The sequence below is a fragment of the Notolepis coatsorum genome (assembly GCF_963971535.1).
Source record: "Notolepis coatsorum genome assembly, chromosome: 11".
NCBI classification, from domain to species: domain Eukaryota; kingdom Metazoa; phylum Chordata; class Actinopteri; order Aulopiformes; family Paralepididae; genus Notolepis; species Notolepis coatsorum.
In genome coordinates this window covers 102,831,035-102,857,474 of record NC_140175.1, presented here as the reverse complement: position 1 = coordinate 102,857,474, position 26,440 = coordinate 102,831,035, and the positions used below count along the sequence as shown (strand labels likewise).

General features: G+C 43.3%; 1 protein-coding gene across 2 annotated transcripts in view; it reads left to right on the top strand.

The window, feature by feature from the left end:
• The window catches only part of edil3b (EGF-like repeats and discoidin I-like domains 3b), a 56,939-nt gene that overhangs the window by 11,497 nt on the left and 19,002 nt on the right, over positions 1-26,440 (top strand). For both annotated transcript variants that reach the window (XM_084325515.1, XM_084325514.1), the window contains one exon: positions 21,989-22,117. In XM_084325515.1, coding sequence (XP_084181641.1) covers positions 21,989-22,117 — 129 coding nt within the window. The remainder of the gene's footprint in view (positions 1-21,988; positions 22,118-26,440) is intronic.

Here is a 26,440-nt window from a genome sequence, read left to right as displayed (position 1 = left end):
GCGGCACACCGACTGGACTGTCAAGATAAGGAGATTTGACACCATCAACCATGACACATTGTTTTCCGTTTGTTAGGTAAGACTTAAACCATTGAATTGTATCTGCAGAGAAATTGAAATGAGACAACTTTGCCAAAAGTACTTGATGGTTGACAGCAGTGATGGGAATAACGGCGTTATAAATAACGGCGTTATTAATGGCGTTCGTTTTTTCAGTAACGAGTAAGATTACTCTGCCAATCTTAAGCATTCGTTAAATTTGACACGTGTAGGTAAATAAATAGCATAGTTTTGTTTTTGTTAGAATTTACTGGATTCCGACATTTTGATTGAACAAGAGCTAGTGATTTAAGTCCAAATAATTATTTGATTTGGTATTCCTCACAGAGGATTTATTTCTAAAGTTGTCTAAATGAAGACGATGGGGTGGATCCCCAGAGTGGCTTTGTTCCTTTCCTTAACACTTTGAGCGCCGGCCGTGTTTTCCTTTTTACCCCCTTGAATGCCACGGTCCACGGCCAATGTTAACGTTAATATCGCCTAATCTATGTTTTAAATTATGGCTATGTGTCTAATCTGCCCGTTGCTTATCAAAGACTCATTTTCCAGTCAACATTGGCAAGGCAGATTGTATTTTTATCGCTTCATTTCCGTTTGATAGCATTTTGAAAATCACCCGTTTTCCGGGGAAAAACAACCCATTCTATGATAATCGCCTTTTACTGGAATATTCCAGAACGTTGTCATTTGTCGGCCTATTTATGAATCGTTTTCAAATAAACGCTAGATGATCGATAGTATATGTGTGCGCACGCACGCTCGTACCGTGCGCTGATAATCACTGCTGTTATTTCCTCATGGCTTTTACAGTCAAAACAGCTATATCACATATCCCATAAACGCTTATATCTCTGTGAAAACGAGTCTGATTATCCTAACACTGATAACATAGATTCCTTACCTGAGGTCAGATGGTATCCAAATGGTTTATTCCAATTTCCGATCGCCATTCGGAAAAAATCGATAAATGTATTGATCCATCGTGTGTACAGTATAACCCATATTCGCCATGGCTCAGAGGCTCCAGAATGAACTCTGGTAGACCCCGGCTGCATCAGTGAGAAGTAAAATGTGGAGTCAGAAATCCGTTCTCCCATTCACTTTCATTGAGTCCATTCCAAAAGGGTGATTTACCATCTGGGAGACGATAGGGGGCGCTTTTTTCACATCTGATCGCCGGCGGTCCCTGGATCTCCAACGGTAGGCTCGTGTGATGCAATATGATTTCAGATCGCTAATAAAAAAAAATAAAAAAAAATACCAGAGAAAAGCCGTGACGTGGCATTCAACGGTCGGTCGTAAACCCGAGAAAAGCCGTGAGTGGCGCTCAAAGTGTTAAAGGAAAACTCCAACATTTTGGGAAATTAGCTTATTTGCCATCTACCCTGGAGTTAGACAAGAAGATACATACCTTTCTTCTTCTCTGTGCATGCAGTAGGAGTAGGAAGACGCGCACCATTAGCCTAGCTTAGCGTCAGTCACTGGAAGTAGGTTCCTCCATTAGCCTAGTTCCCAACGTCTTCCTACTCCTACTGCATGCACAGAGAAGAAAAAGGTATGTATCTTCTTGTCTAACTCCAGGGTTCCCAAAATGTTGGAGTGTTATACTGCCCTGTCAAGGCTAACCGCAGTAACTTGAAAAAAGTAAAAATTTAGTTATGAGTGAAATTGACCTTGTCAATAAATGTTTTATCTTGTGACCAAGTTTCAGATGTTAATGTCGCTCAGTTTTGGAGATATGGGGTTTTAAAAACTGCAGTAACTACAAAATCACACTCAAAACCCAGGCAGATCGCAGTAACTTCCAAACAGTGAAAAATGGCTTTAAAGTGTTTTGACTTGCATGTATTAATGAAGTAATCTTTAGGCATACAAAAATATGACATAATTATTTTAATTAACCCCAAAAAAGCAGATATTGCACTCTGCTGCACGATTTCCTTAAATAATTATACAGGTAATGTACAGGCAAAGTGCAGTAACTTCAAATACAATGTTGTTTTCCCTCCAGCTTTCATAACTTAACCTAGCCATTTTGAAAATGAAATTTAATACCTGAATATATTGGAATGATGATGATCCAAATAAAATGGCTAGGTGAAGTTATGAAAGCTGGAGGGAAAACAACATTGTATTTGAAGTTACTGCACTTTGCCTGTACATTACATGTATAATTATTTAAGGAAATCGTGCAGCAGAGTGCAGTATCTGCTTTTTTGGGGTTAATTAAAATAACTACGTCATATTTTTGTATGCCTAAAGATTACTTCATTAATACATGTTAAATCTGGGTACTATATCTATCTACCTATAACACATTTTGGATGGCAAGTCAAAAAACTTTAAAGCCATTTTTCTCAGTTTCACTGTTTGGAAGTTACATGCGGTCTGCCTTGACAGGGCAGTATAATACATACCTTTTTCTTCTCTGTGCATGCAGTAGGAGTAGGAAGACGTGCACCGTTAGCCTAGCTTAGCGTCAGTCACTGGAAGTAGGTTCCTCCATTAGCCTAGTTCCCAACGTCTTCCTACTCCTACTGCATGCACAGAGAAGAAAAAGGTATGTATCTTCTTGTCTAACTCCAGGGTAGATGGCAAATAAGCTAATTTCCCAAAATGTTGGAGTTTTCCTTTAAATCAAGTTGATAATTCGGGTGTAAACCAAGGGGTTAATCTATCTTTGTTTGTTAATGACTGAAAGATCAGGGATTTCAGATGTAAAATGGATCACTGTGGGAAAGGTCCATTAAAAAAGCTTGGTCGCTATTTCTTTTGATAATAGTGTGAGATTGTGTTTTCTTTAACACTTTGAGAGCCAGTCCGTGTTTTCCTTTTTACCCCCTTGAATGCCCAAATCCACTCCAATGTTAACGTTAATATCGCCTAATCTATGTTTTAAATTATGTGTCTAATCTGCCCGTCGCTTATCAAAGACTCATTTTCCAGTCAACATTGTCAAAGCAGATTGTTTTTTTATCGCTTAATTTCCGTTTGATAGCATTTTGAAAATCACTCGTTTTCGCGGAAAAAACAACACATTCTATGATAATCACCTTTTACTGGAATATTCTAGAACGTTGTCATTTGTCTGCCTATTTATGAATCGTTTTCAAATAAACGCTAGATAATCGATATGTGTGCGCACGCACGCTCGTGCCGCGCGCTGATAATCGCTGCTCTTATTTCCTGATGGCTTTTACAGTCAAAACAGCCATATCACATATAGGGGAAACGCTTATATATCCGTGAAAACGAGTCTGATTATCCTAAGACTGATAACATAGATTCCTTACCTGAGATCAGATGGTATCCAAATGGATTATTCCAATTCCTGATCACCATTCAAAAAAATCGATCATTGTATTGATCAACCATGTATACAGTAGAACACACAATCCCCGCTGCTCTTCAGGCTCCGGAGTGATGCCGGTCGATGCCGGCTGCATGAGTGAGACGTAAAATGTGGAGTCAGAAATCCTTTCTCCCATTCACTTTCATTGAGTCTAATCTAAAAGGGTGATTTACCATCTGGGAGACGATAGGGGGCGCTTTTTTCACATCTGAGCGCCTGGGGTGACTGGATCTCCAACGGTAGGCTCGCTTGTTGCAATATGATTTCAGATCGCTAATATAAAAAAAAAAAGAATAAAACGAATATTCTCGTGAGTGGGCATTCAACCCGGGGGGTAATAACACGAGAAAACTTGTGGGTGGCATTCAAAGTGTTAAGGGCAATGATCACTTAATCCAACACAAGCAAGACTTTGGTCACTCCTATTGGAAATAATTAAATCAATTTAGTTATTTTTCAGATTTGGCCTGGTGTGTAATCAGCTGGGATAAATCGAGGTGACCACTAACCTCCTTGAGGTAACTAGGAAGTATCACTCAACCAGTCGAGATTAAAGTCACCCATAACAATAATTTCAACATCTGAATACTGAGTAAACCTGCTATCTTGTCAATGGAGCTAGCATCATTGATTTAATTATTAGGCCCCCAAATCAACCTTCAGTACAAAAAAACTCAAAGCATTGTGGGACAGTGATAGCATTCACAACAGAGAAACACAATTTTACATACAGTAGATAGCCACTCTACCTCTTCTTCCAATTCTTGTCACTATCAGACTTCTTCAATCAACACTAGTTTTCTAGTTTCTGGTGCTGAAGTATAGACTAAATTCAAGTGAATCAACCCCAGACCTTCCTTTCTTTTAAGAAAATATGTGGATTATTGAAGTAGACTTGGGTGGATTCTGACTCAGGTGTCAAAGCAAAGCACTGGAGAGAGTCGTTTTTGAACGGCCGAAAATATCTGTGGATGCAAGCTACCCACCATAGACAGTATATTCACCAAGCTACCCACCATAGACAGTATATTCACCAAACTACCCACCAAAGACAGTATATTCACAAAACTACCCACCATAGACAGTATATTCACCAAGCTACCCACCATAGACAGTATATTCACCAAACTACCCACCAAAGACAGTATATTCACCAAACTACCCACCATAGACAGTATATTCACCAAACTACCCACCATAGACAGTATATTCACCAAACTACCCACCAAAGACAGTATATTCACCAAACTACCCACCAAAGACAGTATATTCACTAAACTACCCACCATAGACAGTATATTCACCAAACTACCCACCAAAGACAGTATATTCACCAAACTACCCACCATAGACAGTATATTCACCAAACTACCCACCATAGACAGTATATTCACCAAACTACCCACCAAAGACAGTATATTCACCAAACTACCCACCGTAGACAGTATATTCACCAAACTACCCACCAAAGACAGTATATTCACCAAACTGCCCAACATAGACAGTATATTCACCAAACTACCCACCAAAGACAGTATATTCACCGAGCGGTGCGTCAGCAAGGCACACAGGATCCTGAGAGACCCCTGCCACCCAAACCACAAACAATTTGAGCTCATGCCGTCTGGCAGACGGTACCACAGTCTCAGGTCCAAGAGAACACTTCCACCGGGCAAACAGACTACTGGCGGATATACTGCACTCTAAATCATCACATGAGCAGACACACAGAAGTGACTTAAGTGACTTACACACCACACAAGTACACGTATTACACACTGCTGCTATTTACACTATAGAATAAAAAATATATTAAATGTATCCACTGTTTTTTACCTTGTATAGTATGTATAGATCGTTGTATACTGTTGTCTACAAATGTACTACAGTTGAGTAGCCTAGAAAAACAAGCATCTCACGTTCATTTAAAAAAGCTGTGACAATAAAATAATCTTAATCAGAGCAATAGAGAAGAAATAGACATCTGTAGATCGACTGATATCAAGTTGGTCATGAAATAATTTTGATTTAAAAAGTTAATCTGAGAATGGTTACATAAAACACTTTTTCTCAGCACGTGTTACATCTTCAATTTAAAAATAAAAGCAATACTTGGCTTCTTGTACAGGAATCTCTTCTGCTTTACTCACTCTGCTTAACCCTTTCACTACCACACTACAGAAGGTTAACCCTTTCACTACCACACTACAGAAGGTTAACCTTTCACTACCACACTACAGACGGTTAACCGTCTGTAGTGTGGTAGTGAAAGGGAACCGTCTGTAGTGTGGTAGTGAAAGGTTAACCTTCTGTAGTGTGGTGGTGAAAGGGTTAACCCTTTGTTGTGTGGCAATGAAAGGGTTAACCTTCTGTAGTGTGGTGGTGAAAGGGTTATTAACCTGTAGTGTGGCGGTGAAAGGGTTAACCCTTTGTCATGTGGCAGTGAAAGGGTTAACGAAGGGTTATGTATATAACCCAGTTCTATGAGTTAAATGGTGCGCTCAGCACCTGTCGTGCACGAGCACTGAATAATAAATTCCACCATGTACCTTTACATCCCAACATCCATCTGACCACACCCCCTTCCGCTTATCTTCATAAGCAGGTGTGTGGTCACCTACTCGCCTCCTTCCCAAACTTTCACCACAAGGCGAGATCAAGGGCCGCAGCGGCGTCCAGGTGCTGAGCGCACCATTTAACTCATAGAACTGGGTTATATACATAACCCTTCGTTCTATGTCGTTAATGGCTTGCTCAGCACCTGTCTGCAACAGGGGCTGAGCGGGAGCCATAGCCCGACCAATGTACCCCGCTGAGGCCCCCCACAACCATCAGACCGGGGAGGACCGAGCCCCCCCGACCCTCCCTAATGGAGGATACCCCCCCTATTGGAGGTTCACGGGAGGGCGACGGATCCAACCGTGCGAAGAGGCACTCAAGCAACCCAACGCACAGGGTGAGCAGACCGTGGCTTGACCCCACGACTACACACACGCACAACCCGCATGCCACCCGGGAACGAACGAGGGAACAACCTCGTTACAGCCCCCAAAATCACGGGGTCAAGAGCAAACCCAACCCCGTGGCAAGGCCGTAGCAGCGGAGCGCGAAGGAAGACCCAGACCCACTGAAGGGACTGGATCCCCTGGAAAAAGGGGGCCCGGAGAGGTCAATGACGCCAGGCATCAAGACCCCACCAAGTGGTCACTTAGTGACACCGCCCCCCACATCGCCAGCGTATTCGGATAAGGCCCCTCCAAGAGCGGGCCCTTTCCCCCCAATAGCACACCGCCTGGCATACTGACCCTGCAGAACAGGCAGTCAGCATGGCCGTAAGCACTCAAAAGGTTAACCAACGGAAGCAGGCAGCGTACCGGGGAAACCAGGCAACAGGCTGTAACCTGAGCCTGGAGCACTGCGGACGAGACAGGTGCCAAAGGAGTCACCTGGAAACAGCCCTCCCGGCGGAAGGGGCGGACGCTGGCGTTGTTGATCACCATGACGAAGCCTCCATTAAAAAAAAACCACCCAGAGGGGTCGAGGCAGAGAAGGCTGACATGATTGGCAGACGTCATGAACGTGCAGGGGCACACTCAACCGGGTAACCCGGGAGTTGACTCTGCTCCAACACACCAGGGAACCAACCACCCTGTCGTTACCAGATGCGGTGGTTGTTCCTATAACCCCTCAAGAAAAAAGGGTTATCCCAGGTCTACGGTATCAACAAAACTTTACTTCGGACCGGGCCCGGCGGGCCGGGAAGCACACAGGGTTACCAGAGGAGGTCCAGAGGACCACCCCAACAGCCCCCTCTCCGCCATGCGTGAGAAAGGTGCGGAAAAGAGAACCAGCCCCTTATGATAGTGCCACGTACAAAGTACCCAACAAGGGTCTCTATAACGCCTAACCTTGTGACGCCCCGGGCCGACCCGGCCTTTTTCCCCCCTGGAAAAAAGCCCAAGTCCCTCAGGGTACCAGAACAGCAGATCTGCATCCCCGGCGGACAAACGGGTTAACTGACCTGGACCAGCGCGACCAGAACCAGTCCCGTGCCCTAACCACGCCGACATGCCTACTCCAGGAGAAGGGGCAGATATGCGTGTTGATCTAAAACATGAAAAGAGGGCGCCACCCAGACGGGCCGGTGTGAACCGCGCTCGGTGGCCCACCCCAAGGGCGTGAGACCTCCATCCCAGTTGCTTTATAAAAACGCTGTTTTAACCACAAGCAACCAAGGCGTATTAGCTACCCGCATGATCCTTAACAGAACACCCCGAGCTAGCACTATGCGTGCGTCGGGACACAACCACATCAATGAACAGGCTATTTAGACCTTTCAGTGAATCCCCAAGGCGCCCAGGGGAAACGACAAGAGGGGTGTGGTGCTTCCTATACTCCAACTCTCTTTATTAAAAAGAAGGAAGCACCAACAGACATGAATCCCATTTTACACAGCCGAGGGTAAAAACTGTTTACATTTTTACATCCAGTCACCCCTATCACAGAGGATTTCAGACTGAAATTCCCCAGAGAGCCTTCCCACGTGAGTCGTAGAATGAAAAAGCCATGGTAACTACGAGTCATGTGACCAACTGACTCAAGTTACACATAAAATCGAGCGTAGTGGACCCGTAAGTCCTACGCTCTATCCCGACACTTTGACACAACAGATCGTACGTAAAGATCAGACTCACGGAAGCCATCGTCAATAGCAACGTGCGTAGTGACGTATGCCATGACGGGGGGAAACCCAACACTCAACGCCTGTTTTTAATAGGAGCAGAGTCAGGGCAACCCTTCCCCCCCCCCCCCGTGCCAAGTCGCCTAACGGCTTGGCCCCGACTGAACAGGAGATGAGTAAACCCCCCTGACCAATCAGAAGAGGGAAGGAGGGGTTTATTCAGCACCCCCTCACAAACCCTTCCCCCTGCACACAATAACAACTGTAGCATATGATACCCTTGGTAGAATGCTAATGAAATAGCGCAAGCTAATACAATGCACGCTACCCACAGATAACTGTGAACAGGGTTTACAACAAAACCAAGTCACGTGTGTGTGTGAATCCTACACCCGCATCCTATGTTGTACATAGAAAAACACTGATAGAGAGAGCGAACGGCTGGGCCGTGGAACGCGTGTATACGAGCATTACTGCAACTAACACAACAGTGTTGTAGCTCAACATTACTTGTGTAAGCAACAGACCATACAACTAGCCTCTACCTGCATGTGGAGTGTCAGGCCGAGGTAGAAACCTTTCTATAACCGAGTGTAGGCTGCAGACCTTGCTTAAGCTCATAACACGAACGCAACCCTTCTATCAATGTATACTAGTGAAGATTCACACTTCGCAACCTCATCATATGTTTTGGTGAAGAAACACACAGTTTGTTAACAAAAAATGCAGTCCCCCTTTAGAGGGGACTTTTTATTGTCGAACAAAATTATATGAGAGGCCGGGGAGGGGATTAACAGAGGGGACCACAGGGAGAAAAAGTCACTGGGCCTAGCGGCGCCTGCCGCCTCGAGCCGCTCGGGATTTGCCACCCCGGGAAGCCCCGGAGGGACGATAGACAATCGGCGGCTGGTCACGGCGATCCCTACCGTCTCCTCCAGGCGCAGATGGGCCGGCTGCAGCGGCGGCGTCCTCTCTCCTCCTGGCCTTCTTCGAAGGGCCAGCAGTGGCGGTGGTAGCAGCAGCAGTCACGGCGGAGGAAGCTCGACGACGTGGCAGCCGTCTGACTCCACCAGCGATGTCGGGAGGGGGAAAATGAGGTTGAAGCACGGAGCGCTCCTCCTGCATTTCTCTGCACGTCGAGGTCATCAACTGCAGGGCCTTCCCGAACAGTCCAGCATCGGAGAGGGTGGCCGTTAGAAGAGGACCTCTCTTCTTCTCCGGCATACGGGCCTGCTCCAGCCAAAGGTGGCGCTGGGTTAGAGTCGCCAGGGCTCGCACTTTCCCAGCGGCTATGGCCTGCAGCTGAGTCAGATGCAGGACAGCTCCTGCCGCCTGGGTGAGCTGGTCATGTTGGACATCACTCAGCTCCATGCCGCCCGTCAATATCCCGGATATGAATCTTGCCAGCTGCGCAACGTTAGACGCGGCAGCCAGAGATTGTGTTCCAGAGATGAATGACTGGTCGCTCCAATAAGCCAACCGCCTCGCCGATTTCCCTTGAGGAACCGGCTTGCGTAACGGCTCCCACACCACCTCCGGACAGAGGAGAGCGGCCATCGGCCTATCAAGCCGTGGCACGCCCTCTCTCATACCTTCGACCAAACCCGCCACCCGCGTAACTTGTACGTAGGCGGGAGTGAGGCCAATGATGTGGGACACCACCTGGCCCCGACGAACATAGGCCCCCATTAAGGGGAAAAATGGGTAGACAACGTCCACCCCTCTCACCGGGCGACGCTGCCAGAGATGACCTATTAGATCATCAGGGACAGGAACAGGCAGTGGCTGCGGCAGAATTTGCAACGGCCGCCACCGCCATAAGCTCGGGAAACAAAGCCTGCAGGTCCCCCTGCAGACTTTCCTCCACCGAGCCTGCATCCCTCACATGCAGCAGGCTACGACTGGTCAAGGAGCCACATTCCGATGTGGCTGATAGTAGGGCATCCTGCCGACGAGTCAGAGGGTCTTCCCCGACGTCTTCAAACAAGGCGCCCCCAAGGAGACATTTCACCCCCCTCCAGTGTTACCTGGACGGGCAGGATACATGTCTCCACCGGGCCTTCAAATAAGAACCCGTCTGCCTCTACCATGTAATCCTCTGTTTCCATCGGGCAGGTAGAGACCGACGCATCCTCACTGGGCTCCAGCAATTCACCAAACCCAGGCCGTTCGCGTCTGCAAGCCACCATCTTGCGACGGGAGCGAGCAGACGCAAAAAGTTTGCGTCTCAAATCCTCTGGAACCAAAGGAACCGGCCGCTCAACAGCGGACGATTCCCCGGAAGCAGAGGAACCAGAGCCATGACCAGGCCATCGCAGAGGCGACGGCACCGGTGCACCAGCTCCTTGGAGAGGCAAACTACCCATCGGACGCCTACCGGCGTGGCTGTCAACCACGAGAGAGGCAACAGCCCCGCACCAGAACGCACGACGGAGGCGGAAATGGAGAACCGCTGGTGGAGAGTGGCTCTGCGACTCTCCGAAGTAGACATTATGACTTAGATTTTTCTATCGAATATTTATGAGAGAAGAAAAAAATAAGCACAATGTAAACATGTCTCAACTTTCTTCAGCTAACAACCTCGTCAAGTGGGGATCTACCGAAGGCACTTCCTTGTGGTGAAAGTGAAGAAGGAGGCGAATAGGTAACCACACACCTGCTTATGAAGGTAAGCGGAAGGGGGTGTGGTCAGACGGATGTTGGGATGTAAAGGTACATGGTGGAATTTTTTATTCAGTGCTCGTGCACGAAGTGAAGTACAGTGCAGACAGGTGCTGAGCAAGCCATTAACGACATAGAACCTTCTGTAGTGTGGTGGTGAAAGGGTTATTAACCTTCTATATTGTTGCAGTGAAAGGGTTAACCCTTTGGTAGTGTGGTAGTGAAAGGGTTAACGCTCCCTAGTCCAAATGTCCATTCTCCCATTGTTTGACTATGGTGTGTCCTTGGTTGCCTTAATGTTTAGTATTACTCAGCAATTAGGTTTGCTAGAAAAATGCCCCGTTTTCAACACATCGCATTGACTTATACATACTGTATCTGTAAATGATCGTTACACTCGACGAGAAATTCATTGGCTTACACTCACTTACATTTTCATTGATCCTTGTGTTCTCAATGAGGGCAAATGTGTACGGATGCCGCTAAGCCATTTTCAGTAGTTTATTGAATATTTGTGGTTGAAAAACTAATTGTTATTCAATATACCACATTTTAAAGTGTTAAAAACACGTGTGGAGGGGATCTTTTAAATCAGCACTTTCTAATTTCATTGATTATTTTTCTTCATGCGACACTGGAGGAAACGCATGTCCTTTAGTCTCCCAGAAATGGCAGGTTAGCTTTATTAGCTTTATTCCTCATTGAAACCAAGGGGCGATACTATCATAACGCTTGCATCTAGCTGTGCCCCTTGGTTTCAATGAGGAATAAAGCTAATAAAGCATAACGTGGCATTTCTGGGAAAATGAATGACATAACTTGGGGATATGGTGGCTCAGGAGGTAGAGTGGTCGTCTGGTAATCAGATGGTTCCGGTTGATTCTGGCTCTTTTCAGTCAGCGTGTAAAGTGTCCGTGAGCAAGACACTTAACCCCTAACTGCTCCCGATGAGCAGGTTGGCACCTTGCATGGTCACCTCCGCTAGGGATGGGTACCGAATTCGGTTCTTTTGAGGTACCGAACCGAAACACGTCGGTACTACCGAGTATCGATTCAAGTGAGATACTTTTTTTTATTTTTTTTTATATACGTTTTTTATTTTTTATTTTTTACTTTTTTTTTAACCTTTTTTCTTTTCATGTCAACGTTCACACGCACAATATATGCTTACCTAGGATTTGACTTGATTCAACAATAAAGCAGTTGGAGCAATGGCAAGCCGAAAACGGTCGAAATTGTCGTTATTTGAAGTTAGGATATTTTTTTTCGCGACTGAGGTAGGTAAATAATTTTTTTTAGACTAAAGTACCGAAAAAAGGTACCGGTGGGTACCGGTATCGATTCACAGGTACCGGTACCGGTACCGTATCGGTTCAAATGTGAAAGGTACCCATTCCTAACCTCCGCTGTCGGTGTGTGGATGTGTGAGTGAATGGGGTGAATGTGAGGCATAAGTTAAAGCGCTTTGGATAAAAGCCATTTACCATTTAAACATTCCAAAACAATCGACTGAAATTCAAAATGTCAAAGTACTCCTTTAAGCCTGGCGTCCAGTAGAAAGGAGATCAGGTCAGAGAGCGATCCCATTTTAACTTCTCAGATTCACAGTGACCCACATCATCTTTTCCCATGTGGATAACCACAGTCTCCGGGTTGGATTATCTGTCCAGAGTTGGTGCACGTCTCTGCTGCAGTCCTTGCACACTGACGTTCGTTGTCTTTAGCACCGGTCGTAAACCGAGGTCAGATTGATTATCCCATAACTCATTGGTCCGAATCCCAGCTTCAAGCAGCGTCCTGCGAAGTATGGGACGTCTAGGACTCAATTTGTCTATAAAGTTCAGGGCTTAAACTCAGCAGACCTCAGCTCACACACAGGCACCCCCGTCCCCTCCAGTAATACAGTTGATTGATTGGAGTTGCGGGGTATATTTACTTTATTCTACTTTAATCTACTCGGTTCGCCGTAGAGTTTACTGTATGGCATTACTTGATAAAACCAGGCTTGCCGAACCCACCTTTCTCCTTAATGCAATAATCCTATTTCTCCTCCTACTCCGTCTGGGGAAAACCACACTCATGAGGTTCTTTTTTACATCATAAATCAGGCACATTACTGGTAAGTTACAATGCAAAAATACATCTCCATGCTTACCCGAGGAAAACAAAAACAAACCGCGTGAACTTTGGAAATTACTCAATAACCAACTAGGCTGCAGTAAAAAACTTAAAACCAGATTCTCAAACATAAACATAAAGACGGACAACACGCTCATCACAGAAAAGCTGGATGTAGCCAATTACTTAAATAGTTTCTTCACAAACATAGCCACAACACTGGTAAACAAACTACCCTCCCACTCAGGGCATTATGGGGTAGAACACATAGTAGCATACTACAAGAACCTAGGGGTCCACAAAGACGACTTCAAACTGGAAATGGTAACAACAGATGAGGTACTCAAAAAACTGAGCGCCCTCCAACCCAACAAGGCCACTGGCCATGACAACATCCCCTCCAAATTCCTCAGAGACTCAGCAGCCGCCATCACCCCAGTCATCACACACATAATAAACCTCTCCATAAAACAGGGACACGTCCCCAAGGACTTCAAAATTGCGAGAGTGACCCCTCTGCACAAAAAAGGCAGTAAATTAGACCCAGGCAACTACCGCCCTGTTTCTATCCTTACCTCCATCTCGAAAGTCATGGAAAAAATTGTATACGAACAGGTCGAAAAATACCTTGCGGAAAAAAATCTAATCTACGAATTCCAATCTGGCTTCAGAACATCCCACTCCACTGACACATGCCTTCTCTATTTAAACGACCACATCAAACAAGAGGTGGACGCGGGCAAATACTGCGGCATGGTCATGCTGGACCTACAAAAGGCCTTCGACACTGTCAATCACACCATTCTGATTGACAAGCTAAAAGCAATTGGTTTTGATAGTCTATCAGTGAGCTGGATGCAATCCTACCTGGAGGGGAGAGAGCAGATGGTGGAGGTAAACGGTACCCTATCCCCCCCCCTCACAGTAAACTGTGGTGTTCCACAAGGAAGCATACTAGGTCCGCTACTGTTCCTAATTTATGCAAATGACATGTCGTCAGCTTGTGACTGCAACTTGTTCCTGTTTGCGGACGACTCAGCCCTGCTGGTCTCTGACAAGAACAAGTTACAGGTTGAAAAAACCCTCAGCTCAGAACTAGGCAAAATCTGCATATGGCTCGCTGATAACAAACTATCATTACACATGGGCAAAACAGAGTCCATTCTCTTCGGTTCAAATAACAAACTCAGCAAGACCGACGGCTTCTCAGTTACAGTGGGTGACAATATTGTCACAAGGAAAGAAGATATTACCTACCTGGGTTCCATCCTAGAGGCAAATCTTTCCTGTGACAAAATGGCATCCAATGTAATAAAAAAAGTCAACCAACGAACTCGATTCTTGTACCGGATCTCCTCACTGGTAAACAAGAATACCCTGAAGACTCTAGCAGGAGCACTCATTCAAGGGTACTACGACTATGCTTGCACCTCATGGTACCAAAGCACCTCAAAGGCGCTAAAAACAAAATTACAAACATCTCAAAACAAACTGGTCAGACTACTGCTTGACCTTACTCCTAGAACCCACCTCACCCCTGCCCACTTTGACAACCTAGGATGGCTTAGAGTAGACGACAGAGTACAGCAACTTGCAATGGGCCTGGTCTACAAGATACACTACACGACCAAGGTACCCATGTACATGACAAAATACTTCCCAAAGGTCAGTGAATACCACGATCACAACACCAGAGGGAGCTCCACAAATCATGTTAAACCCAGATTCGGCTCAAACAAGGGACTAAACACGTTTCGCAATTATGCCACATCAATGTGGAACGCCCTACCCAAAGCTGTAAAGGAATGTGAATCACTACCCACTTTCAAAAACACTCTCAAAAAACACCTAAGGGAGACTGCAACCCGAAACTGGCCCCTGTAAATGTCCGAACACAACCCCCTCCAATGTACAGTAAATTACCAAGTATGGTCTTGTCAATAATCCAATGTACAGTGTTGTTTGTACAGTTGTACAGTGTCCCCCACCCACCCCTCCTACCCAACCCCCCCCCCCTACCCAACCCCCCCCCCCCCCCCCACTCCTAACGAACCCCCCCCCCCCCCACTCCTAACCAACCCCCCCCCCCCCCCCCACCCACCCAACCACCTCCAATGTACAGTCCCCCCCCACCCCCACCTACCCAATCCAATGTACAGTTTCCACGCCTAATGTATATACTCTTTTCTTTCTGGACTCTTTTTGTATCACAAACAGTACTGTAATTGCAAATCTGGTATGTCATAAATGTATAGATGGAGCAGTACTGTCTATCTGTATGTCATGTATGTCATATATGTTACGATGAATTGAAAATGGGGGACCCTGATGTAAACAAGACGAAAGTCTTTCTCTGGTCTGCATCCCCTTAACAATTGTATGTATTGAGCTGTACTGTACTGTACCCATTCTGCAATCTGTTAATAAAGTTTTCATTCATTCATTCATTCACCCGTCTTTTTAGGAAAAATAGAAGCAAACGTTGTTTCCAAAAGAAGATTGTTTTTATTTTTTAACAGTAGAAGATTACATTTAAAGGTTCAGTTTCATTTTTATAAGTACACAAGTTTCAGCTTACAATATATCAGGTTTCAGTCATCTCCTCAAAATCTCTCAAAAAAGTCTGGCTCTTGAATGAGCAACCGTCTCTTTTTATCGACATTGTACCATATTTCCGATTGGTCTAAACACAGTGATGTCACAGGGTTGTCATGTTTGTTTAGCAAACCAAAATACAATACATAATTCGTATTAACTCCTCCTTCTTTGTACTAACGTTACTGCTAGTTACCTAGTGGTTTTAAGTAACAGAAAGTCCCTTATTCCTTCAAAACAGACAACGGCTTTGTCTGTGGTGACCATGTGACATGGTACCATGCACGAGGCCGCCCTCCATAGGATCTTATCAAGATTTCTTAAAGGTTCCCTCCAGACAAACAGTTTTACACATCATTCTTTTAGTATAATTCTCTACTGACAGTCAATTATAAGCATGCCATTTATGAAAACTTTTACTGTACACATTAAACATTTAATTGTTATATAGTTTTTTCTTTTAAGATTTCCTCAATAGTTTCCGGACTCCTGGCTTTCAACCCTCAACCTTTAATTCCCTTCCCGTCTGAAAGGGTTAACATTTTACTGCTCTCTCTCCTCTGCTGAGGCCCACATTCCGCAGGTTGACTCCCTTTTGCCTGTTGTCTGTGAAAAACTGTGAAGAACAGGCCCCTTCTATGGAGACATTAAAGGCTCAGTTCCATTTTTTATAAGTAGAGCCATCATAGAGCTATCTTTCCAGAGTTCAGTTTAAAGATTTATACTGGTCATATAGGAACGACTCAGGATGTCATTGTCCAAAAGTGTCACTTGTTCTGTGGCACTTCACAGGTTGGGTACCGAACTCTGTACTTTTAATGGTACCGACTGAATTACATCGGTACTACCGAGTACACTGCACCCCTGTTCACGCTAGATCAATCGGTACCAAATTTCGGTACCTTTACATGTTTAGTATAAGAGTGTAATATTACTAGACAAGAGGGAGCCTTTTCCACAAATATATATATTACTGTCCCATCTTTTGGGTATTTGGCTGGCGAGATAATGTTGATATTTAAACATTTAAAAACATAATACATGATCATGAGATTTATTTTGAGATTTTGTGTAAATAAAATAACAAAATGTTCTAACTAAATAACAATGGGTCTCATTCCCTAAAATTTTCCAAAGAGTTCTCTTGGAAGACTTATCTTGGAACCGACTGAGACAGAATCAATGACAAGTTCACTCTGAGTCCCCAACGTGCTGGTAATATGTCTTAAGTGGCTCAAACGGTCGCACCTGTGACATCTGTTTGGGGAATGACACCATGTCTTAAACTCGAACGCGCGTTCCCGTCTAGGTCATTTGCATACAAAACAATGCCTCCAGAGCTCCTTGTAAGGCAACTAGTGACGCAGCTGCGTGAAAATGAAAAGGCGGAAGTGCCTTGCGAGTCTTGCGACGCATCAAAATTAGATTAGATTAATGTATTGGCATCATATATAGTACAGCTTGTGGTACACCTGCCGCAGCACTCGCGCACACACACACACACACGTGCGCGCACAGTACTGTATATGAATGAATGAATGAAAACCTTATTTAACAGATTGCAGAATGGGTACAATACAGTACGGCTCAATACACACAATTGTTAAAGGGATGCAGACCAGAGAAAGACGTTTGTCTTGTTTACATAATATATATATATATATATTAGGGCTGTCAGTTTATCCCGTTAATTAGATTAATTAATTACACAACTAATTATCGCGTTATGAAAATTAGCTCAAAATGAATTACAATTTTTTTTTTATATATATTTTTTATAATATATATTCTTTAACCCATTCATTCCATAAGAATGTAGAATACACATTTACAGACTTTTTTTAATATGGTCCATTTGCATGTTCTTGGTATCTGATTCTAGGGACATCTATGGATCTCAGGGAATGTATTCCCAGTGTCAGAAATACTGTGGGCTAGATCCACAAAGAATGGATTGCACAGTGCAAGTTGCACCCTTACTTACAATTAATTATGAATTGAAAATGAGGGACCCTGATGTAAACAAGACAAAAGTATTTCTCTGGTCTGCATCCCCTTAACAAATGTGTGTATTGAGCCGTACTGTATTGGTGATTGATTGAATGAAAATTATATTTTGAGTAAATTGTAATGAAATGAAAATATCAATAAAAAATTGTTTATCTTTGACTGTGAATAACATCATGCTCAAATTGACCAGACCTGAAAAATCTAAGCAAATTAATAGATGGAAGATGATTAAACAGAAGGTTTTGTAGATACAGTACTGAATTCTGCCATCCGGACACATGCAATTTGAAATATGATTATAGAATATAGAATATCAGGCATAAAATGGTTATGCGATTAAAATGTGATTAATTAGATTAATTAATTACAAATCCTGTAATTAATTAGATAATTTTTTTTAATCGCCTGACAGCACTAATATATATATATATAGCCTACGGCGTAATGAATGAACACAGTATAGGCTCATCATTCCATTAATGACTTGCCTCATTAGGACCCAGCAGACACCACACACATGCTCCGCCCTACATACAGTACAGGCACAGTCCGCATACATACAGACTGTACCTATACTGTACGCAGGGCAGAGCACACACATATAGCATCCACTAAATCCCAATGAAACAAGCAACCAGAATATATTAAGCCTATACTGTTCACCCATTAGACACGTAGGCCATACTGGCGCACACAAGACTTGTTATGGAATATTAATGCAGTCTATTTCCACCGATTAGCTTTAGTTCTTATTTATTTATTTATCCACTGTCATTTCAGTGTTGGTGTATAGGCTATATAGTGTATTTCAATATAAGTTTAATTGATTAATGATATATTCGAAGGAATGCAGGTTTATATCAAACAAATCTGTCCCATTGTATACCATTAAAACAGATATGTAACAAATAAGAAATACAAATTCCACAGAAGGCATTAAATAATTATTATTTTCAATCATTTCACAATAATTGCATAATTGTGTTTTAATATCTGAGTAATTAAAGTAATTATACATTTGTCCAAAATAGCTGGTTCAGATATGGTTAATCCAGCTGCCCTGTGATCAGATGAATCCATATTATTTATTTTTCCGACATCAAATGTGTAATTTCTTATCGTACAAATATTGTCATATTTATTTTAATTATGATTAAGTAATTTATTCCAAGGAGGCCTGTAGCGTTGACATGAAGGAATCACTATAAGAACACAGTCTGTCAAGTTAATAAAATGTTCAATTAGTCAATCAATCATAAGAGTGCCCCTCAGCTCTCAGGAAAATTTGGGGAATCGCGCTACCAGCCCTAATATGTCTTAAATGGGCAGAAATCTGCCTAAGAGGACATTTTTTGTCGTAAATCCGTTCGGGAATGAGACCCAATGTTGAAATTGAGAAATTTGGATAATTTTTTTTACAACTGAAATTAAAAAAAATTGGTATTACAGAAAGAGTTAAGTACCGGAAAAGGGTACCGCTGGGTACCGATACCGAATTCTAGGAACTTGTAATGGTACCGGTATCGGTTCAAATGTGAACGGTACCCAACCCTAGTTGTCTTACCACATTTTACTCTGTAGTAAAGCAAATCTTCTATAAATACACAAGAGATCCAGAGTGGAATTCCCATTTAATGTAGAAGACAAGATAACATTATTGTTCTGATTGAAGTATCTGCTTTTGAATAGAGCAATCTTTTTATTTATTTTTTACTATTGTACATGTCCTGCCCTTCACTCATCAATTTGAGTGAAGTATCTGCCTAAATCACTCACTACAGTCAATAAAGTATATTATCTTATTTTATTTGATGATGATAATAATAATAATACGCTTTATTTGTACAGCACCTTTCATGCAACAATTGCAGCTCAAAGTGCTTCACAGCAGTAAGAAAGACAAAGACATAAAATCAGCACAAAATTGACAGATCAAGAGCAATGCATAAAGTGAAGACATAAAATGTGGCATAAAATGAGCATAAAATAGACAGCAGAAAATAAGGCATATAACACCAAATCACGTAATATTTCACGTTAGAATCTAACATCTTAATAGGCCTCTTTGATTATGGTTTGATTGTCACTGACACACATAAAATCATAAAATCATGAAATTGAACACATTCAGTGAAAACAATCATCCTTATCAACCCAGTATTCTAGATGTTTAGTACTGTCAGGGCCATAGGTCTTTCTCATAATGCTCTCATCTCATCTTATCCTATCATCTTATCTTAGCTTATCTTTTCTAAACTCAACATAACTAACTTCGCCTTATCTTACCCATTGGGTGAAACGGTGTCTAGTAGATTCAAGATTCAAGAGTTTATTCATCACATACATACATACATACATACATACATACATACATACATACATACATACATACATACATTATACATACATACATACATACATACATACATACATACATACATACATACATACATACATACATACATACATACATACATACATACATACATACATACATACATACATACATACATACATACATACATACATACATACATACATACATACATACATACATACATACCAGGGCATACAGTGAAATGCGGTTGGCCATGCCCGGTACGATTGTGCAATAAAGCAATAGTAATAATAATAAAAAAAAAAACTAGAATAGACATGGTAAATATAGAGATGTTAATAAATCACTTAAAGGCACTGGATCCTATTGTTGTGGAATATTTAAAATGAGCCATGTAGTGTTGTCACGATACTGGAATTGCGACTTCGATACGATACCTTGAAAAGTATCGATACTTTCGATACTTTCAATACCAAAAAAAAAAGATTATAATAATTTTTTTTTTATTATAATATATATATTTTTTTAACAAATTTTGCTTTTGTTGCTGGTTGATTCTCCTCAGCTTCTCTCTGGTACTATACGAGAAGATAAATACACTTTTAAAAACCCTTTGTTTATCTTTAGATCAGAGAGAGAGAGAGAGAGAAAGAGAGAGAGAGTGGCTGCTGGAGATTTTAGGTCTACTGAGCGCACCTTTCTAGTTATGACGAGAGAGAGAGAGAGAGAGAGAGAGAGAGAGAGAGAGAGAGAGAGAGAGAGAGAGCTCGGAGCATTTATTAACGTTACATTTTCAACAACATTGCGTTAATAAATGCTCCGAGCATAGCTCCGGAGAAATCTCTCTCTCTCTCTTCCTCCTCCCCCTCACAGCCGGGCAGCGCAGCCCTGTCTTCAGTTTGTAAACAACGCTATTATTAGCTAACGTTAGCTGTCGTTCCTCCGTTAGCTTAATGCTAGCTAGCTGGCCACCTATTACTTCATGGAAACGGAGTAACGTCAAGCCGAGCCCACTACACCAGTACACGCATGAACTCGACACAACTACCCCGTTTCCAACGAGGAGGCTGCAGCAGCTTGTGTCTGTTGCTCTGAGCGAGGAGGAGGAGGAGGCGGAAGGGCAAGGCTCTGGCAGCGCGTCTGTCTGTCAACAACTTGCGGGAGCAAGCCAGCTGGTACCGATACTGCAGAAAGTATCGGTACTTCGGGAAATGAGTATTGAAGCCGTTTTAAATATTCAGTATCGCTATGTATCGATACTTCGATATTTTTGACAACACTAGAGCCATGACAGTAAGCTGTAGGAATTTCAGATAGTCAGATTGTATTAAAATATAGAACATAGTTTAATATCTGCTTTGAACAGAGATCAGTTCATAATCAGAGACAAACATGTTGTGCACACAAAGCCTCTGGCCACAAAGTGACAAAGAACTCTGGTCAGAACTTAGATTAAATACATAACTGAAATGACGTACATTAGATACCAGATATGCCAGAAAGGTAAACAAATAATTGCCCTAGTAGTGAGAAAATGAAATAACAATGTTATGTCTTCACAACTAGAACAAGAGTAAAGGCCAAATGCCATATCTCCTAACCTTGGTCGTTGTTAAAGAGACACTGTCAGACTGTAGCCTAGTGTCTGGGCTGTAGCTAGTTTACTAGTTGATCATATTAAACTAGTCAAGGCTATCAGAGATAGAATATGTATTTCAACACAGATATATAATGACATGATAATATTTCTATCACACTATGTACACTCTTATACAATGTCCAGTTTTTCTTCTATGTCCCTAAGTATGCTATACTTGCTGTTACTAACTATACTATACAACAATCACAACAAGGTATTTTCTTAAAGTGTCCTTTTCCTTCCTTTAAAGTGTTCTTTTCTTGTGTGCTTAAAGTGACCTGTGGTGCGTTTGTGTGCGTGCGAGTGCAGCTTGTGTTGTGTGTTCATGTGTGCTTGTGTGTGGAGAGATCCGTGTTAATTGTTCTGATGACCTGAGGGAAGAAGCTGAGCCTGAGTCTCTCTGTTCTTGTTGCGTGTATACGGAGGCGCTTGCCTGACTACAGCAGCTTGAACAGGCTCACAGTAGTACTCACAAACCCTTACATTCAGCTGCACAGGATTCATATGGTTGAATGTTTTCCTCTGATCCCGCAGGGCCTTGCCAGCCGAACCCATGCCACAACGGGGGAGCATGTGAGACGAACGAGACCCACAGAGGAGATGCCTTCCTGGGATACCTGTGTCACTGTTCACCGGGCTACACTGGGCTCCACTGCCAACACAGTTAGTGTCAATACTTGCTACCTCTTCTTTTTTTTATGCTCGCTTATGCCTGTATTCTTTTACTGTTGTGAAGCACTTTGAACTGCAACTTCTGTATGAAAAGTGCTATACAAATAAAGTGTATTATTATTATTATTATTATTATTATTATTATTATTATTATTATTATTATTATTATTATTATTATTATTATTATTATTATTATTATTATTATTACTTAGCAAGAGAGTGTGATCATGAGGTTAGAGGATGAGTCACCTGACCAGCACTATCCAAGCAGGGTTCCACCAATATGTTCTTCTCAGGACCGATACCGATCATTAGTAAATCAGGAGGCTGATATTTCATATTCAATTGCCGAAATTGTCAGAATTGACAGTAACACAAACCCTAACACAAGGCTACCTTTAAATTAACACCATGGGTAAAACATAACATAATTTAAAGGCCCACTTGCATGTTGTATTTTTGTTCAATAAACAATGTGACTAGGCCAACGGTGACTTTCATGAAGAGGGGGGGGAAAAGTATAGAAATTGACCCAGTTTTAGCGTTTTTATCAAACATTTTGTCCGCCCAAACACAACCACCATGCACGTGGATATTTTAATCCATGGTTCATAATGTGTGTGTTAATGATGACGTCACAACAGGTACAGGGCAGCAGGGCGCCTGATAATCACAGGCAGGTAGTGGCAGGAAGCAGAGAGCCTTGCTACTACTAGCTGAGGAGCTAGTATCTGTTTCACCTAACACTATTGCTCCGTGATCATAGCCATTTATCTCTAAAGCTAACCACTATTTGTAAAAGCCACAACCACGTTACCATATGTAATTGTAAATTACAAAAATAAATTTGATTGTAAACCATTGTAATAATGTAAATCATTGTGTCGTTGTACATATTGTGTATATAACGTTAGTAGCTAGCTAGCCAGCATTCTCGAAACTCCTAACATGCCCCGATTTAAAATGGTTCTCTCCTCTTTGTATACCTTTGTCCTCACAAACAAAGTATTCTGCCAGGGAACTTATGGACACGACAGTTAGTAGTAGTTATAAGGTGTTTGAGCTTGTAACGTTAACGTTAGTTAGCTATCGTGGTAGCCCCTTTCGTGACCGAGTGCATCAGTCATGAAAGGGGCTACTATCGTATTAACATGCCGTGACGTGTAGCTTGCTAGCCGGCATGATGTGTGCAGTGCTTTGCCCCACAGGTCTGAGAAGAGGACTTGCACATTGTCCTCGTTTCCGAAACTCTTTTACATGCCCCGATTTAAAATGGTTCACAACAGTAGACATAATGCTAACGTTAGCGGGGTAACGTTAATGTTAGCCAGAGCCATATAGCCAGCTTGGTACTATGACCCGGACGGGGATCAGGCATAAGGCGACAGCCTAACCAGACCAATAGCGCTGCTGTACTGAACAACAGGCTGCCTATTGGTACATGTAGTTCTTTTTTTACGACATTAAAAACCTTATAACTACCTTGTTTCAACCAAAAATGCAGTTGTAGCTGGTCCATCAAAGTCTCTCCGACGATTAAACCCATTTGTGTCTTGTAAGGCGTCCATTTGGATCAAGGAAATAGCTTTCTGCACTCGTCAAACTCCATTGTAGTGGATGAGAAGTAGGGAAAAGTTACCTGAAGTGACGTCACGGCCCTGATAGCGTCTGATACGCTTTTTGATTGGCTCCATACATGTTATTCGTGCGTGGACATTTTTAACCCTTTCTGAGTGGAATTTCCGGCGTCAAATGGAAAAAAAATTATAATGAAATTAGATACCAATGATGTAAACTACCCATAAATGAAGAGTAGGGTTTAACCTGCAAGTGGGCCTTTAAACGGTACATTTTAAAAGTGAATTCCCAGCAGGCACTAGATTTTGAACAAACTGAATGGAAATGTTTACATAGACATAGAATGTAAATAAATAACTCACCAAAACATAAAACATTTGAATGATTAATTAAAGAAGCACATGGCATGTATTCAGACATAATGAATGAACTTGTAGCCTACTTGAACTTGAGTTGGCATAAATTAACCCTGCCAAAATATTGCTACGCTTTGGATATAAAATACTGCGATATTTCTTCCTGTCAAAATATTGCTACGCTTTGGACCACTATTTAGCCCATTTCCGGGTAGGCTAGCATGAAATGACATGGTATCTCTACGCGTTCCTTTCCTTTGTGATCTCTAGTTTGATCTGGTACCACTATCTTTGCGTTAGCATTGAGCCCTATAGAGCCTGTGAAAGACAATGATGTCTGCAAAGCTGATATACAAATTTCGTTATCGGACGACACTGATATTTTCGACTACACTATCGACCTGGTGTTTCTTATTGGTCGATCCCCATATCCAAGCCCCTCCTCTTCTCTTTGATCTCTCTTTTGTGTTTAACATGCTCCCCCTCCCCCCTCCCTTTTTCCACTGACGTATGTAAACAGTGCATATATTCACCCCCAGTCACTCACAGTTAAGGCCCTACAGGCTACTGTCATCATCATCAGGTGGCTTCTTCGTTCCGAAGGTTGCCTATCACTCTCCAACCCATTCTGTCCCCACTTCTTCTCTCCAACTCCGTGACTCCGCCTCTCACTCCGCTCCAATCACAGACGTCGTCTACCCAGCCTCTCCTTGGTCTTCCACTTCCTCTCTTTCCATCCACCTTCCCCATCACCACCTTCTTGAACATCTCCCCGCTGGATCCTCTCAGAACATGCCCGCACAACTCCATCTTTCTCTTTTTCAACCTCTCCAGCAGCTGTCCTCCTTGCATACCCGCTCTTCTCAGTACCTCCTCATTCTTGATCTTATCCTTCCATGTTATCTTCAGCATCTTCCTCAGTGTAATTCCCTCCAAGCACAGCAGACACAAGTGGTTTCTTTCTACGGGTTTATTGAAAGCGTGGTCCTCCAATCCACCGTGAAAACTTAAAAGAGAAAACATAAGTCGCGTTAGGTCGACACAAACAATAATATACACAGTATGAAAAACAACACGTCAACAAAGCAAAATACAAACAAACACTAAATACCTCGTTGGCTGCATGCTACAAAAAAGGGGTTTTCATTCTTCTGTTCTTGTCAACAGTCTTGGTAGAACCTGTACAACTCCGACCATACCTGCCGCTTGCTCGCAGGTGTCGCAATCAGTCCCAAAAGTAAAACGCGAGAGCAGCCCAACGGGACACCATATATAACCAGACGTCAAAAATTAATATACTATAAATTGTAGCAAATTAAATAATAGAGAAAATAAGAAATGCAACATAAATACATTCTCAAATATTACACTAGACTTACAAACTTAAATAACATAAATTATGAAACCATATAATGGCCACAGCTACACTCAGCGTCGACATTTCAAAAGAGTCTATCATCCTCTTTGCCTCTTCATTCAGCGTCCATGCTTCTGCTCCATATGAAAAGACTAACATAACATACGTTTCCAAAATCCTGTTTTTTTTCCAACTTATGTTTCATCTCAATAATTCCTTTAAAAACTGTGTGAGTCTGAATCCAACCCAACAAGAGGGATTAACTAAGGATTGTGACGGCTCACACATGGACACACCCCCCCAGCTGTGATGGCTCACACATGGACACACCCCCCCAGCTGTGATGGCTCACACATGGACACGCCCCCTCCAGCTGTGATGGCTCACACATGGACACGCCCCCCTAGCTGTGATGGCTCACACATGGACACGCCCCCCTAGCTGTGATGGCTCACACATGGACACGCCCCCTCCAGCTGTGACGGCTCACACATGGACACGCCCCCCCAGCTGTGACGGCTCACACATGGACACGCCCCCCTAGCTGTGATGGCTCACACATGGACACGCCCCCCTAGCTGTGATGGCTCACACATGGACACTCCCCCCTAGCTGTGATGGCTCACACATGGACACGCCCCCCCAGCTGTGATGGCTCACACATGGACACGCCCCCCCCCCCCCCCCTAGCTGTGACGGCTCACACATGGACACGCCCCCTCCAGCTGTGACGGCTCACACATGGACACGCCCCCCCAGCTGTGACGGCTCACACATGGACACTCCCCCCCAGCTGTGACAGCTCACACATGGACACGCCCCCCCAGCTGTGACGGCTCACACATGGACACACCCCCCCCAGCTGTGACGGCTCACACATGGAACACACCCCCCCAGCTGTGACGGCTCACACATGGAACACACCCCCCCAGCTGTGACGGCTCACACATGGACACGCCCCCCCAGCTGTGATGGCTCACACATGGACACGCCCCCCCCAGCTGTGACGGATCACACATGGAC